Source organism: Phyllobates terribilis, unplaced genomic scaffold (assembly GCF_046119375.1).
Source record: "Phyllobates terribilis strain yellow unplaced genomic scaffold, ASM4611937v1 Scaffold_12__6_contigs__length_324123572, whole genome shotgun sequence".
In the NCBI taxonomy this organism is placed as follows: Eukaryota; Metazoa; Chordata; class Amphibia; order Anura; family Dendrobatidae; genus Phyllobates; species Phyllobates terribilis.
In genome coordinates, this window is record NW_027362772.1 from 298,026,641 (window position 1) to 298,044,404 (window position 17,764).

General features: G+C 45.3%; 1 protein-coding gene across 1 annotated transcript in view; it reads left to right on the forward strand.

Moving 5' to 3' along the window:
* The first annotated feature begins 897 nt into the window (after positions 1–897).
* LOC141172737 (nicotinamide N-methyltransferase-like) overlaps positions 898–17,764 on the forward strand; it is an 82,375-nt gene continuing 65,508 nt past the window's right edge. Inside the window, exon 1 of the mRNA XM_073657209.1 lies at positions 898–1,157. Coding sequence (XP_073513310.1) covers positions 1,007–1,157 — 151 coding nt within the window. The 5' untranslated portion in view covers positions 898–1,006. The remainder of the gene's footprint in view (positions 1,158–17,764) is intronic.

Below are 17,764 nucleotides of genomic sequence, written 5' to 3' on the forward strand. Positions count from 1 at the left end.
ACTCGGCAAGCTCAGAGCATCTCGAGTACTGAGATGCTTGGGTGAGTACCGAGTACTTGCGAGTATGGTCGCTCATAACTACATCCAATATTTTACATGGCCTCCATCATCTAGGCCTGGAATGTACAAGTTGGTGACATATTTCAACCATCTATCTTTTTACATTCTTCTCTTTTAAAGCGTGGATGCTGGATGGAGAGTAATGAGAAATTGTCACTTCAGAATTCCCCATACCCCATAGGTGTTCGGTTGGGCTCAAATGAAGAGACACTTGGCCACTGAATTATTTCCCCCCTGTTCTTCTTCAAAAATGGAACAGATGTGTATTTGGGATCATTTTTGGAAAAGTGCACGTGTACCAAGAGCACAGAGTGGTGGCAGCATCTTCTCTTTTACTTAGAGCAGTACATCTGTGAATTCATGATATCATGATATCATCAATGAAAGGTAGATCTCCGACACCAGAAGCACTCATGCAGCCCCACATGAGGGCATTGCCACCACAATATTTCACTGTTAGGCCCCATAAGTAGTGAGCTTCCTAGATCAGATACTAAACAGTATACTCAAGTCAACTAGCACTAATGGTAGTCAGCAAAATAATGAAGAAATGGAATAGAAAGTGTTAATCGTAATCTCCATTCAGACCCTATAGTGGTGAGGCATCCTGTCCCATGTTTCGTCAGGCTTTGTCACAAGGATTGGGCAATCATAGTCAAAATAATATTAATTTTTCAATAGCGAAAAGCAAACTTTCAAGTTGTGTGTACTCCTGGAAGTCTGGTCCTTAATAGGGTAATCATTTTTTCTTATTATTTTTGTTATATTTTAATCATCATGTAAATACAGGATTGCATGACTGTGTTAATGAAGAGAAGAACTCATGATATGACAAGTAAATGTAAACTTTAGCAACATGCTTTGTAACTAGATACCTGGTGATGATATAAAGACATTGAGCACCGGGGTAGAAGGAGTCACCCTGCCTGTGATAGAAGATTGGACGATGGATTCCAGCACCAACAAGCTCTACCATGAAGATGACTTTGATTCCAGGCAACATTTGGAGGATTACATGTCAGCTAACCCTAATAGGGTCTCTGATGAGGATTCCTTGATATTTCCCATTGAAAATCTTATAAAAAAGTTTACAGAAGGTATGTATCCTAATTGTTCTGTGTAGATGGTTTTACTGAAATAAAAATAGGGAAAATTTGATTTTCAGTGGTTTTGGAGATCAAAGGGGGAAAGCACCGTGCCCGACTCATACAAGCAAAGGAAGCAGAGCAAAGCTGTGTTTATTCTATAGGATGAATAGTATACGATTTCTGGGGTTAGTAGAATAATTGTTTCCTTTTTGTAATTTTCAGAACCCTGAAAAATGATGAAGCTAAAAAGTAATCTTCCTTTTAATTTTTATTTCTTAAGTCAATAGCACAGATGAAAATAAGCAATTTTGTGATATTTCTTATCAGAGAAATCTGCTGGGACAGCGCAGTGTAGACCCAAATCTGAGACTGTCCCACTACATCTGGGGCGGTTGAGAGTTACTGATTTATTTTTTGTTAATTAATTTATATTAGTAGCAACCGTATATTTTTATATAAGCTTTGCTATATCAAGTCTTGCTTTTGGTGAGATGAGCTATAATTTTTTTAACCCCCTTCACGACGCAGCCCAGTTTCAATTTTTGCGCTTTAGTTTTTTCCTCACCTTCTTCCGAAAACCATAACCTTTTTATTTTTCAGTCCACATAGACATATGGAGGGTGGCTTGTTTTTTTGCGTGATGAGTTGCACTTTTGAATGATTTTACTACATAGTGTATTGGAAAATAGTGAAAAAAAAATTCCACGTGGGGAGAAATTGTGAAAAAAAAGCAATTCTAACATGTTCTTTTGGGAATTGTTTTTATGTGTATAATTTGTTGCAAAAATGACCTGGTAATATGATTATGCTCATCATTGCAATTACGGCAATGCCAAGTATGTCAAGTATGTCAAGATTTTTTTAATAGTTTAGTGGTGAAAAAATTCAGAAATTTGCCCAAAAAAATATTTGAGGTTGTGTCACCATTTTCTGAGACCCGTAATGGTTTCAATTTTCAGTCGAGGGAGCTGTGTGATGGCTTATTTTTTAAGAAGCAATATACATTTTTTCATACCCTTTTGGGATAGATATCACGTTTTGATTGCTAGTTAACAGCAGTTTTTGTGGAATTGCAGTGACAAAAAAATGTAATTTGGCGTTCTTGTGTTTTTTTTTAAATTACAGTTCATTATTTTTATATTTTGGTAGATCAGACTTTTCTGAATATGGCAATACCACATGTGTATTTTTTTAAATTTTTTATTAACTTTATTTTTAATAATTTTTTTATTTATTTTCCACTGTTCTTGTTAGTCCACTTTGGGACTTTAAGCTGCAATCGTCTGATCACTTGTTCTCTATACAGCGATGCCACAGCATGAAAGCACATCCACTTTGCTTGGACAGTTAAATTCAGCATATTTTTTGTAAAAAATGCAGCAGTAAAGGAAGGCATCATTTACGCGACATATGAACACGGCCTAAATGTCCAACATGGATGGGATTTCATGATAACGCCTGCCCACTGTGCGTCTAAGACACTGTTGAATTGCTCCATTTTTTATCCTTTTTTTCTCTGTGTGTTTCTATAGAGAGCCTGAGAAAAATGCATCAGAAAGCACACAGTTGCATTTTAAAGCGCAAAATAAAATATTTAACATTTACCGATCACCATAAATATGTTCACTGTATTGTATGAGTTATTACAATTACAGGGATACCAAATATGTCTATAATTTGCTAATTTGTGGTGTTAATTTCTTTTTAAGTGTATTAACAATATCATTATTGCTACACGTACACCACTAGATTCAGATAGGGGCGAGACAGGTTACATGAATTCTTTGAAATCCTGGGGGAACCGTTACTCAGGGCGACCATAGACCATGTGCTGGAGCTTCTCTCAGTCACACAGGGCTATTGACCCTCAGGCACAGACACGTAGGTTGTTTCACTTGCTGACCAGACACACTTGACAAGAGTCCTCATAAACGGTAGAACAGTAGCATTTAATAAGAAGCAGCACAGCCAGTGCAAGTTAAGTCTTATGAGCAACAGACTCCAGTGACAAACAGTACACTTTCCTTAGCAGCACAGCAGTTCACAGTTTTCCAGTAGTACAGGACAGCACAGTTCTAACGCAAAGGCACATTAATGAACACAGCATTCTTTACAGCACAGTGAGATGGAGGAGGGGGGAGGGTTTGCTGAGGAAGATGATCCCTTTGACACCATTTTTTCCACTCCTTATCTTTCTGCTTGACAATACTCTCCACTGCTAGTTCAGGTATTCTACCTGACCTGTGCTTAGCTTCACTCCTGACTTTAATCCTTTTCACTTGCAGGGGCACTTCTGTGAGATAGAGAACACACGCACCAACTTTAGCTTCGGCTCCAGCCAGACAGTAAACAACTTCCCAGCAATCCCCCTTGGGCTTTACTAAAACATTCCCCCTTCTCCTTTGACTGTGTTAACCACTCTAGTTGCTGGATGCTTCAGGAGCACAAAACTTCCTGTCTCCTGTGCTTGTGTTACATCTAATAGTTGCTGAATAATTTTAAAGCAACAGCACTACTTCTGCATGTCACATTATTGTAATTAATTTTCAGTATTTTTCAGCATTTTTATCCAAGAAAAAAATCAATGACATTTATTTTATCCCTAGAATGCAGGTATATAGAAATGCACTGATATCTAGAGATGCTGGACATGTACCAGTATAATCTGCATGTAGTAAAGAACAATACGATACAAAGAAAATCCTCCAATAAGTGACAGTGAAGCCTTTAGCTCTTTGCTATCGCTGCTTCTAATGCTACAGGTTGGGAGTTTGAATCCCAGGGAAAATCAGACTTAAAGAAAAGAGAATTAATGAGTTAATTAAATGAATGTCAGTAAGGAGAGAGCAGAGAGATGTCCATGGGAAGAGGAGCAGCTATTTAGCAGTGAACTCAGGAACATGCAATGAGTGCACTGCAGGAGACAAGACATCTCAGAAAATGAAACTGAGTGAAAGTTGAGAACATAGTCCTGACCTCCCAGGACATCTCATCCAAATCGCGACTCCTGGATAGTGTTGAGCCACCCCCGTACTGTTCGAGTTCGGTTCGGTTCGTTGAACACCCGTATGTTCGCCGAACTGTTCGTCGAACACCATTAAAACCAATGGCAGGCAAACAAAAACACATAGAAACACATAGAAAACACCTTCAAAGGTGTCCAAAAGCTGACAAACTGCTCAGAAGACACAACTAACACATGGAAAAGTGACAAGTACATATAGTCATGTGAAAAGAAAAGAGGTGGAGGAGTAAAAGGAGGGGGAGACACAGATATAGGCATGTCATGCCCTTCTAAAACCAAAAAAGTGTGAAGCCGACACGGCCAGTCCGTTCCTGCCCGTTCAACCTCCGTGTCGCTGGGTTTTTGCCAGAGCCGCTGTGGACCCTGATGGCCAGCCCCCTATCCCAATACTGGTGCCTGTCCACTGGTGGGTCGAGCGAGCCCCCCTGAGGTGGAGGCAGGTCTAATCTTTTTAATTTAAATTGTTTCTCTAATTTGAATGAGTACACTTTAAATCCTTATACAAGGATCTATTGGAGGGCAAGTCTCATGCCAGCAGCCGCGTAATTCCAGCTCCAGTAGCGTCCACTAAAGCTGCTGCAGTTAAAAAGCTTTTATAAGGATCGAGCAAGGCTGTCCACCGCAAGGCGTCCTACCGCCAGTACCAGCCCCTGTGCCTTGGGGTGCCTCCCCGATGCTCTTCACTGAGTGTCCCGGGGGCCCGAAGCATTTCCTTTGAAAAAATTAAGTGTCCAAACTACAGGTGGTGTAGCTTGATTAACAGCTGGGATAATCCGGTGACTAGCAGACACTGCTCCTAGGCACAAAGTATTTCCTGGGCTAGATGCAGTTAAAAATTTGTAATTAGATACTCTCGTTGGATGCTGAGAAAGAATTCCATAGAGTCTCCTGGCGCGCCATATATTATTCTCTTAAAAAGCTTGCGGTAGGGGTCTAGGGGACCCTTTTATAGGCAAAACCACAGCCCTGTTTCGCAATACGTCACCTAGGCTGAAGATAAATGGAACATTTTGATCACCTTTCATAATCACCAATGGGACAAGGCAGGGATGTCCTCTATCCCCTCTCTTATACATCCTAGTCACAGAGCACCTGCTCTCATCAATTCGCCATAACCCAAATATTAGGTGGATTGAGGTGGGAGGCACCAAGTACAAGTGCTCTGCATTTGCTGATGATGTCCTAGTATATATCACTCAATCACATATACAGTATCCATCCCTGCTGTTATGGCTGAAATAGATCACTTTGTTACATGGTCAAATTATAAAATCAATTCAGCGAAGTCTGAGGCCCTCGATGTCTCCTTCCCCAAATCCATGCAGGATTCCATCCAGTCCAACTTTCCCTCACAGGGTATCAAATACTTAGGAATTTGAATTCATAGAGACCTCTCCCGTCTATGTTATCTTAATTTTGGGCCCTTTATTGAACAACTCCATACAGACCACGGTCGGCAAGTGTTTTGTGGAAAAGCACATGTACACTGTGTTCCAAATTATTATGCAAAAAGTGTTTAGGAGTGATAAGGTAAGAATTTGTTTGTTTGTTAGTTAAACTCATTGATGGTGATGTATGTCAGGGCTCTTTATATCACTGTAAGCAATTGCAGACACCTGTGCAAATTAGTTTGGCAGATGTGTCCAATGAAAGGCAAGACTACTTAAGAAGGCTGTCCCACATTATTAAGCAGCCTACATTTTCTGCAAAAGTGGGAAAGAAAAAGGATGTGTTGGCTGCTGAGAAGCAACAAATTGTGGAGTGTTTAGGTCAAGGCATGACTACAATCAACATTGCCAAGACACTTCACCCTGATCATCACACAATCAAGAAGTATGTAGCTGATTCACAGTACACGTGTGCGTGCTGATAAGGGAAAATTGAGGACTCTTTCCTACAGGCAATTACGTCAGGTTAAAAGAGCAGTGGCAAAAAAGCCTTGTCATAGCAGCAGACAAGTTTTTGAAGCTGCTGGTGCCTCCAACGTCGCCCGAACAACAAGATGCAGGGTCCTTCAGAGGTATGTGTAGCACCCCGAGGGCTCGGCTGCTACAGGGGTATTGCATCTCAGACCAGAGGTGTGATATTCCACTCCTGGGTAAGGATGGAGTGTGGACCAGGACTCGTTTAGCTGCATGCACCACACACACCCCATTTCCGAGGGACAGCTCAACGGTGCTCCCACAGAAGTACAGGCACGACAGCTTCTGTCCCTGGCTGGAGTGGGGCGGGGAAAGGAAAACCCAGTGGTGTAGGAGCAGATAGGGGTGGGTCTTTGGGCATAGGTAGGAGCCCATTGGTTGCTAGTCACCTGGGCTCGGGTGTCAGAAGTAGGTATAAAAGGTGGGCACCATCTTAGATCAGTGTTCAGTCCAGTTCAGTTCAGTGGAGACAGTCTGAGGAGAAGACAGGAAGCAGAGCCCCTGCATGGGCTCTGCTCTGCAGGCAGGCCTTGCCAGGAGGCTGGAGCCTGAGAGAGAGAGAGAAGAAGGAACAGAAAGGAAAGTAGGAAAGGAACTGGAACAGAGGAGTAGAGATGAGCGGTGTTCGACTAGAACTGTTCGCCAATCTCAAATTCGAGCTGTTTTGGGCGGTGTTCGAGTTGTTCGACGAACCCCTAACGATTTGCAATAAATTTGGCTGTTCGAGGTTATGTTCGATAACTGTTCGTGCACCAAAAGCGTGTCCTGCATGTCTGGTGCTATTTAGAGCACCAATCATGCAGGGATTGTCTGCCACTCACTGTAATGCCACAGCCATGGTGGTTGTGGCATTACAGTGATTGCACAAATCGATGGGAACAGTGCCAACAGTGAAACATGAAAAGCCGGCAATTCAGCAGCGGCATACACCGGTACCCGACAATTTAGAACCGAAAGAATAGAGCTTCACACATAGATTAGATAGATATAAACATGTCAGCCACATATATACGAAGTACAGTGAAAGTGCTGCTTACTGTACTTGTCATTTAGCGTAAAGGATTTATCAAAAAAAATAATAGTGTTTTCATGCACCGTCTCTTTAAAAAAGCCGGCCGTCAATTCAGCAGCGGTACCCGACAATTTAGAATAGAAGGAATAGAGAATCACACATAGATTAGATAGATAGAAACATGTCAGTCACATATATATGAAGTACAGTGACAGTGTTGCTTACTGTACTTGTCATTTAGTGTAAAGGATTTATTAAAAAAAATAATAGTGTTTTCATGCACCGTCTCTTTAAGAAAGCCGGCCGGCAATTCAGCATCTGTACCCGACAATTTATAACAGACAGAATAGAGCTTCACACATAGATTAGATAGATAGAAACATGTCAGTCACATATATATGAAGTACAGTGATAGTGTTGGTTACTGTACTTGTCATTTAGTATTAAAATAAAGGATTTATTATTAAAAAAAATTGGCGTGGGGTTCCCCTTAATTTTAGGCTCTAGCGGAGGTTAAGCAGACAGCTGGGGCAGATGTTTGAAGCCTGGGAAGGGGGTAATACCCACGAAGCTTCCCAGGCTACTAATATCAGCCCCCAGCTGAACACATAGCCTTTACTAGCTATTAAAATGGGGGACCCCCCCAAAAAAATGACGTGGGGTCCCCCCTAATTTAATAGCTAGCAAAGGCTAGGCAGACAGCTGGGGGCTGATATTAATAGCCCAGGAAGGGAGCCATGAATATTGGCCCCCTCCCAGGCTAGAAACACCAGCCGTCAGCCGCCCCAGAAATGGCGCATTCATAGGATGCGCCAATTCTGGCATTTAGCCTCGCTCTTCCACGCTGCCCTGGTGCGGTGGCAGGGGGTAATAGGGTTGGGGTTGATGTCAGCTTATAATGCCAGCTGACATCAAGCCCAGGTTAGTAATGGAGAGGCGTCTATAAGACACCCCCATTACTAACCCCATAGTCAAAGTTAAAAAAAACACAAACACCCAGAATAAAGTCCTTTAATTGAAATAAAGACACAATCCTTTATTGTTCTAAATTAAACCATACTTACGCCCATTCCAGCTGAAGCCAACGATCTCCTGCAATAAAAGAAAAATAATAAAGCAACCTCATCCTTTCCTTTCCATGGTTCCCACGACAGCTTCAGCTCTGCTACATCGAGGTGACAGGCTGGACCGCAGCAGAACGCTGCCATCCAGCCTGTCATCCCGCAGACACTGAGAAGCGCAGGCATGCTTGCGCTCTGCAGTGTCTGGCTGTGACGGCATCCAGATGAGCCGAGTTCATGTCCAATGAACTCGGCGCACCTCATGCACGTCACTGACAGCGTGGGAGAATTCTCCTGCACTCAGCACTTCAGCGTGAGAATTCTCCCACGCTGTCAGTGACGTACATGAGGTCAGCTGAGTTCATTGAACATGAATGAGCTCACCTCATGCACTTCACTGACAGCGTGGGAGAATTCTCACGCTGAAGTGCTGAGTGCAGGAGAATTCTCCCACGCTGTCAGTGACGTGCATGAGGTGCGCCGAGTTCATTGGACATGAACTCGGCTCATCTGGATGCCGTCACAGAGAGACACTGAGGAGCGCAAGCATGCCTGCGCTTCTCAGTGTCTGCGGGATGACAGGCTGGATGGCAGCGTTCTGCTGCGGTCCAGCCTGTCATCTCGATGTAGCAGAGCTGAAGCTGTCGTGGGAACCATGGAAAGGTAAGGATGATGTTGCTTTATTATTTTTCTTTTATTGCAGGAGATCGTTGGCTTCAGCTGGAATGGGCGTGATGGTAAGTATGGTTTAATTTAGAACAATAAAGGATTGTGTCTTTATTTCAATTAAAGGACTTTATTCTGGGTGTTTGTGTTTTCTTTTAACTTTGACTATGGGGTTAGTAATGGGGGTGTCTTATAGACGCCTCTCCATTACTAACCTGGGCTTGATGTCAGCTGGCATTATAAGCTGACATCAACCCCAGCCCTATTACCCCCTGCCACCGCTACAGGGCAGCGTGGAAGAGCGAGGCTAAGTGCCAGAATTGGCGCATCCTATGAATGCGCCATTTCTGGGGCGGCTGACGGCTGGTGTTTCTAGCCTGGGAGGGGGCCAATATTCATGGCTCCCTTCCTGGGCTATTAATATCAGCCCCCAGCTGTCTGCCTAGCCTTTGCTAGCTATTAAATTAGGGGGGACCCCACGTCATTTTTTGGGGGGGTCCCCCATTTTAATAGCTAGTAAAGGCTATGTATTCAGCTGGGGGCTCATATTAGTAGCCTGGGAAGCTCCGTGGGTATTACCCCCTTCCCAGGCTTCAAACATCTGCCCCAGCTGTCTGCTTAACCTCCGCTAGAGACTAAAATTAAGGGGAACCCCACGCCAATTTTTTTTAATAATAAATCCTTTATTTTAATACTAAATGACAAGTACAGTAACCAACACTGTCACTGTACTTCATATATATGTGACTGACATGTTTCTATCTATCTAATCTATGTGTGAAGCTCTATTCTGTCTGTTATAAATTGTCGGGTACAGATGCTGAATTGCCGGCCGGCTTTTTTAAAGAGACGGTGCATGAAAACACTATTATTTTTTTTAATAAATCCTTTACACTAAATGACAAGTACAGTAAGCAACACTGTCACTGTACTTCATATATATGTGACTGACATGTTTCTATCTATCTAATCTATGTGTGAAGCTCTATTCTGTCTGTTATAAATTGTCGGGTACAGATGCTGAATTGCCGGCCGGCTTTTTTAAAGAGACAGTGCATGAAAACACTATTATATTTTTTAATAAATCCTTTACACTAAATGACAAGTACAGTAAGCAACACTGTCACTGTACTTCATATATATGTGACTGACATGTTTCTATCTATCTAATCTATGTGTGAGGCTGTATTCCTTCTTGTCTAAATTGTCGGGTACCGGTGTATGCCGCTGCTGAATTGCCGGCCGGCTTTTTTAAAGAAAGCGTCTTCTGAGCAGTTTGTCAGCTTTTGGACACCTTTGAAGGTGTTTTCTATGTGCTTCTATGTGTTTTTGTTTGCCTGCCATTGGTTTTAACGGTGTTCGACGGTGTTCTAAGGTGTTCGACGAACAGTTCGACGAACAGTTCCTCGAACATCCCAGTGTTCGACGAACCGAACCCGAACACTACGGGGGTGGCTCAACACTACAGAGGAGAAAGGAAGCAAGGAACACAGAGAAAGGCCCAGAGACACGAGGACAGAAGGAACCCCATATGCCCAGAGGAGATACAGGGTGAAGGGTTGGCAGAGCAGGGTACCGGAACCCAAATTGGTGGAGGCAACAGATTCCTCAGCCAAAGACCGGAGGTTGTTACCACATCTTGGTGCGACCCCTCACTACATCCACCAGAAAGGCATACCGTATAGGGTCAGGGAAACCGGAGAGAGGTTTCGCCAACAGAAGGCCCGAGGAAGCTGGACAAAGGTGGGTCACTGGTGGGGACGGCCAGAGAAAGGAAAGAGAAGGGAGCTCTGAACCACACTCCGGAATTGCCTGGGAGTTGACCGAGTCCCTCACCTGGTGGACGCAGCATGACTCGGGCGGTCCTAACTGCACACAAGTGACCTGATAAAGAACTGTGAGTAAAGCATTGAAAACTGCAACTGCACGTCTCTGTGGTTCCTCGCCGCACCAGCACCATCAGTACTGGGACACTCACACCATCATCCACATTAGCTGCCCTGAGGCAATACTTCTCCCGTGGGGAGTCATCCCATACTCAGCTGCGCAAACAACATCAGCCTCAGTGGTCGGCAGCGCAGCGGCGGTCCCCACTGACCGCAATCCATGGGTGGCGTAATCGGACATTGTTAGTACTTAAGACTGCCACTGGTTTGACCACCCTGGGCATGGACCGGGTCACCGCCACACGGAGACTACAACCCCCAGCATCCTACAACAGGCCCGGTTCCGGTTCCCCTGCACAGCACAGGCCCAGGGGGCGCGTCATATGCAGCTGTGCGTAAGCCATCCTGTCAACCACCTCTATCCACTGTACACAAGCGGAAACGGCTCCAGTGGGCCAAACAATACATGAAGACTGACTTCAAAACTGTTTTGTTCACCGATGAGTGCCGTGCAACGCTCGATGGTCCAGATGGATGGAGTGGAGGATGGCTGGTTGATGGACACCCCATGCAAACACGGCTACGGCGCCAACAAGGAGGAGGTGGAGTAATGTTTTGGGCTGGAATCATGGGTAGAGAGATTGTCTGCCCCTTTAGGATCCCTGGGTAAAGATGAACTCCATAATGTATGTGGAGTTTCTCAAACAGCACTTCCTGCCATGGTTCAAGAAGAAGAACAGTGTATTCCGCAGCAAGATCATTTTCATGCATGATAATGCACCGTCTCATGCTGCACATAACACATCTGCATCTCTGGCTGATATGGGCATAAAAGGGGACAAACTTATGGTGTGACCCCCATGCTCCCCTGGCCTCAACCCCATTGAGAACCTCTGGAGCATCTTCAAAAGGAGTGTCTATGATGGCGAGAGGCAGTTCACATCTAAGCAACAGCTCTGGGAGGGTATTCTGTCCTCATGCAAAACAATTGAAGCAGAAACCATCTAAAACCTGACAAATTCAATGGACGAGAGAGTTCAGAAGCTCCTTTCGAACAAGGGGTCCTATGTGCAAATGTAACATCACCTAGAATAAAGTTTTGAGTTGAAAACTGTTTGATTTCAGTTTCTAATAACCTGCTAATGCTTATAATTTCAAAAATGACCATTTTTTTGTTCTTTATTAACCTTCGTCAGGCTGCATAATTTTACAACTAGAGATGAGCGTTGTTCTACTCGAACTGTTCGCCAATCTCAAATTCGAGCTGTTTTGGGCGGTGTTCGAGCCGGTCGGCGAACACGAACAATTTGAGAAAAATTCGGCTGTTCGAGGTTATGTTCGATAACTGTTCGTGCACCAAAATCATAACTGGATTTTTTCTCAGTAATGATGAAAATTAATGTTAATACGCAGTTTGAGTGTACAGCGGGGCGGGGGGAGGGGCAGGGGATGGATCTCTGCAGGAACAATGAAGATCTCCATTTTTTTTTCTCTTTCCCGCATTTGCAGTGGGGAGGTGCAATCTGTCAGCCTATCAGCAGCGCACACACGGAGCGAAGTGCTTTTTTTCACACAAGCAAGGGCATGTGTGATTGGCAGTGTATGTCACATGTCCTTGCCCTATAAGACCAAGCCATTTTCCCCGTCGCCACCATTTTCTCACTGCTGCAGCTGCGTGTTAGACGGCACCGCTGTTGCTGTGTGTGCTATACCTTGTTAATTTCAAGCCAATTTTCGCACAAATATACAGATAGCTTGGGAGTAGGGAATAGTTGTGATTGCAGTCCTTTTAAGGACTAGGTTACAGCATTTCCTACGACTTTTATCAGGGAGGTCTGTGCTCTTAAATAGATAGGTTGTGGGAGTAAAGACTAATTGTAATTGGAGTCCTTTTCAGGACTAGGTTACATGAGTTCCTATCAGTTTTTGCCAGGCAGGTCTGTGCCAGTGCTGTGCAAGTTTTTTTCACAGAATTTGGCTGAATCTAGCAAAGCTAATCCTTTTTGGCCTATTGCAGAGTGTGTTAGTCAGTGGAGTAGCCTATCTGTGTTGCAAGATATAACACCTGTGTATAGAATACCAATTTTTTTACTGCACCTAGTGAAGTAAAATCTTTTGGGCATAGCATCATTCTATTAGTCCATCTATACTGACCTCCATCAGGTTGCAAACTGAATATAATTTTTTTCTGCATCTAGCTCTGAAAAAATATTTGGGCTTCTAGCGGTGTGTGGGACTTGGTCTATTAGTCCATCTATACTGACCTACATCAGGTTGCAAATTAAAAATAATTTTTTTCTGCATCTAGCTCTGAAAAAATATTTGGGCTTCTAGCGGTGTGTGGGACTTGGTCTATTAGTCCATCTATACTGACCTACATCAGGTTGCAAATTAAAAATAATTTTTTTCTGCATCTAGCTCTGAAAAAATATTTGGGCTTCTAGCGGTGTGTGGGACTTGGTCTATTAGTCCATCTATACTGACCTCCATCAGGTTGCAAATTAAAAATAATTTTTTTCTGCATCTAGCTCTGAAAAAATATTTGGGCTTCTAGCAGTGTGTGGGACTTGGTCTATTAGTCCATCTATACTGACCTCCATCAGGTTGCAAATTAAAAATAATTTTTTTCTGCATCTAGCTCTGAAAAAATATTTGGGCTTCTAGCAGTGTGTGGGACTTGGTCTATTAGTCCATCTATACTGACCTCCATCAGGTTGCAAATTAAAAATAATTTTTTTCTGCATCTAACCCAGCCAATAGTTTTGGCCTAATACCACAGTTTGGCCACTCAGCTCTGCTCGGTTACCATCCATTGTTTTTTTGTGCAAACAACTCCAGAGTTGTGAATTAGTTAACCACCAAAATGAGTGGAAAAAGGCCTGCTGCTGGTGGAAAGGGGAATAGGCGTGTTGGGAAGGGGAAAAAAGGTTGTGTCCGTGGGGTAGGTGCAGAAGAAAGACCATCTTCCAGCCAAACTAAAATGTCTACTTCTTTTAGCGGACAATGTGATAAGATCCCTTTCTTACGGCCACGCCAATCGCTACAAATTCCAGATGAGGCACAAAAACAGCAGGTGCTTCAACGGATATCAAGTGCTCCTTTAAGTGGGCTCTCCTCCACATCAACTTCAACATCACAAATACTCCAGTCCTCAAAGGTGTCACCCAAATCGCACTTGCTTCCTCACAGCTCCCAAATCTCCAGCTGCCCGTCTGAGTATGAGGTAGAACAGATGGTTGAGTCTGCAGAGCTGTTTACTCATACTATAGCCTGGGAATCAGAGGTCGACTCCAGCGCTTCTGTGAATCCAGACGAGGAAATGATCTGCACTGATGCCCAGAATCTTTATGAGTCGGATCCAGGACCAGACGCAGAAGGTTCTGACCATAATGTAGACCCTCATTCCCAAACTGTAACTCCTGTTGGTGGAGACAATGAGGAAGACGATGATAAGACTCAAATACCTGATTGGAGCGGCAACTTTAGTTTTTTGTCAGGGCAGGAACAGGTTGTCTCTGAGGACGACGGGTGTGATAACGCACAGGGTGATGATGATGAGGTCGGAGATCCCACTTACTGTCAACCCACAGTCAGCCAAGAGATGAGGTCAGCAGAGGAGGTGGAGGAAGATGCTAGTGACGACGAGGTCAGGTTGCGCCTTCCTGGACAGAGACGTAGTACTGGAAGCACGTCAACAACTGCATCCTCAAACACAACTCTGCCTCTCACCACAAGTCGTGGTGGCTCTTCAGGTCGCATGGGTGCTAAGCTTTGCATAGCCTGGGCATTTTTTCAGATCGATAAAGATGACCCAACTCGTGTTATCTGTAACATTTGTCAGCAAAAGATAAGTAGAGGCCAAAAAATACATAGTTTGAGTACTTCATGCATGAACCGGCACATGGACATGAAGCATAAGTTGCAGTGGGAAGCTCAGTGTGCTACAACGCGGTCTAGCCAGCCGGGCCAACCACCGTCTGCCATATCTTGTGCATCCGCGGCCTCTTCATCCTCTGTGACTGGGGGGACAGCAGTCACACCTGTTTTGGGGCGCAGACCTGCCACCTCTTTACCCGCAACAGCCAGCGTGATTGGCAGGTCATCATTTTCTTTGGAGGTGGTAACACCAGCTGGTCTTGAGCGCTGTCCGACATCGATAGCACCACCTTTGGATCAAGGCAACCTAACATGTCCGCCTGCATCTTCCTCACAGACCGGCAGTTTGCCGGGGACACCCTTATCAACCCCGTCTAAGCACAATAGCCAGCCCTCGGTCCCTCAGATGTGGACAAGTAAAAGACCATTTCCTCCTAGCCATGAGAAAGCTAAGAGGTTGAATTTCACCATCTGCAAGCTCTTGGCTACAGAAATGCTGCCTTTCCGCCTGGTGGACACAGAGGATTTTCGAGACCTTATGTCCGTCGCAGTGCCCCAGTACCAGATGCCCAGTTGGCACTACTTCTCAAAGAAAGGTGTGCCTGCGCTCCACCAGCATGTCGCACACAACATCACCGCTTCTTTGAGAAACTCTGTGTGTGACAGGGTGCATTTCACCACAGACACTTGGACGAGTAGGCATGGACAGGGGCGTTACATGTCGCTGACTGGGCACTGGGTAACTATGGTGACAGCAGGACAAGGGGCTGCTGTCCAAGTCTTGCCGTCCCCACGAGTTGTGCGTCAATCCTCTTTATGTCATTTTTCCACCACTGCTTCTGCCTCCTCAACCTCCTCTCGGTCTTCCACCTGCACCCAAAGCCTGTCTGGTCATGCCACAAGCTTTCTAACTGCGCAGAAGGGATCCTGCACACCTCCTTACTATGCTGGCAGTAGGGCTCAACGTCATCAGGCGGTTTTTACATTGAAATGTCTGGGAAATGTGAGTCACACAGCTGAGGAGTTGTGGTCAGCTCTGGAGAACCAATTTCATGAATGGTTGTCTCCACTGGACCTGAAACCAGGGAAGGCCGTGTGCGACAATGCTGCAAACCTGGGTGCGGCCCTTCGCCGGGGCAATGTCACACACGTGCCTTGTATGGCTCACGTGTTGAACCTGGTTGTCCAGCAATTTTTAGCCCACTATCCCAGACTAGATGGCCTTCTGCAGAGGGCACGGTCGCTGTGTGCTCACTTCCGCCGTTCGCATCCCGCAGCTCAGCGACTTACATCTCTACAGAAGTCGTTGGGCCTGCCACTTCACCGGCTAAAATGCGATGTGCCTACCCGGTGGAATTCAACTCTGCACATGTTGCAGCGACTGTGGCAGCACCGACAAGCCCTGGTGCAATACGTTCTGACGTATAGCCTGGGCCAACGAGATTCAGAGGTGGGGCAAATCACGCTGGAGGAGTGGTCTCAGATCAGGGACCTATGCACCCTTCTGCACAGTTTTGAAATGGCGACGAAGATGTTTAGTGCTGACGATGCCATTATCAGCATGACTATTCCGGTGATTTACATGCTGGAGCACATGTTAAACAGAATTCGGAGTCAGGTGGTGGCACAAGAGGAGGTGGAGGAAGTAGAGGAGGAGGAGTTGTATGCGGAAGGGCTAACATCTGCAAGGTCCAGACGGTCGGCAGCACCAAGGCGGCAGGCATGTGAGGGTGGGGGAGATGGTTTTACCAGGGCGCATGGTAGCAGCCAAACTAGTGAGGAAGGTGCAGGAGCCCAGGAAGAAGTGGAGGACGAACTGATGGAAGACTCATCAGATGAGGGAGACCTTGATCACATTTCTGTTGTGCGAGGTTGGGGGGAGAGGACAGAGGAAGGAAGCATGATTGTTACCTCGCCACCAACACAACAGGGACTTGGTGCTCCTGGATGCGCAACACACATGAGTGCCTTCTTGCTGCACTACCTGCAACATGACCCTCGAATTGTGAGAATTAGAAATAATCCTGACTACTGGGTTGCCACACTGTTAGATCCCCGGTACAAAAGTAAATTTGCAGAAATTATTCCTGCCATAGAAAGGGATGCACGCATGCAGGAGTATCAGCAGAGACTGTTGCAGAATCTTACATGTGCTTTTCCACAAAATACCAGTGGTGCACGTAGTGAATCTCACAGTTCCAACTTGCCAACCGTGGTCTGTATGGAATTGTTCAATAAAGGGCCCAAAATTAAGATAACATAGATGGGAGAGGTCTCTATGAATAGGAATTCCTAAGTATTTGATACCCTGTGAGGGCCAGGCAAAGGGAAAGTTGGACTGGATGGAATCCTATATGGATTTAGGGAGGGAGACATCGAGGGCCTCAGACTTCGCTGCATTGATTTTAAAATTTTACCATGTAACAAAGTGATCTATTTCAGCCATAACAGCAGGGATGGATATATGTGATTGAGTGATATATACTAGGACATCATCAGCAAATAGAGAGCACTTGTACTCGGTGCCTCCCACCTCAATCCACCTAATATTGGGGTTATGGCGAATTGATGAGAGCAGGTGCTCCGTCACTAGGATGTATAAGAGAGGGGACAGAGGACATCCCTGCCTTGTCCCATTGGTGATTGTGAAAGGTGATGAAAATGTTCTGACGCACCCCCTGGGCCTTGGGACACCCGAAGCCGGACCCTTTTTGGTGGATGCTGGTGGTTGTAGTCTTCGTGGCGGCGATCCGGTTCCGTGGCTCAGGGCGGTCAAACCAGTGGCGGAACTATTTATGTGGTTTTGATGTTTAAATGTCCGACTACGCCACCCGTGGATTGCGGTCAGAGTGAACCGCCGCTACAGGGCAGACCGCTAAGGCTGGTGTTGTGGGTGCAGCAGAGCGTAGCATAACTCCCCACGGGAGGAGTATAGCCTCAGGGCAGTGTATGCGGAGGATGGGGGTGATGGTGCAGGGCAGCAGCAGTAACGACACGGAGTCAGTGATGCAGTTCAGGGCCTTTACTCACAGTTCTTATTATCCAGACCACGTCTGCAGGTAACGGCTGCCCACGTCGTACTGTGCTCACCAGGTGAGGGGCTCAGACAACTCCCAGATAACTTTGGAGCGCTTCACAGGACCCCCTTTGTGTGTCCTTTGTCTGGCC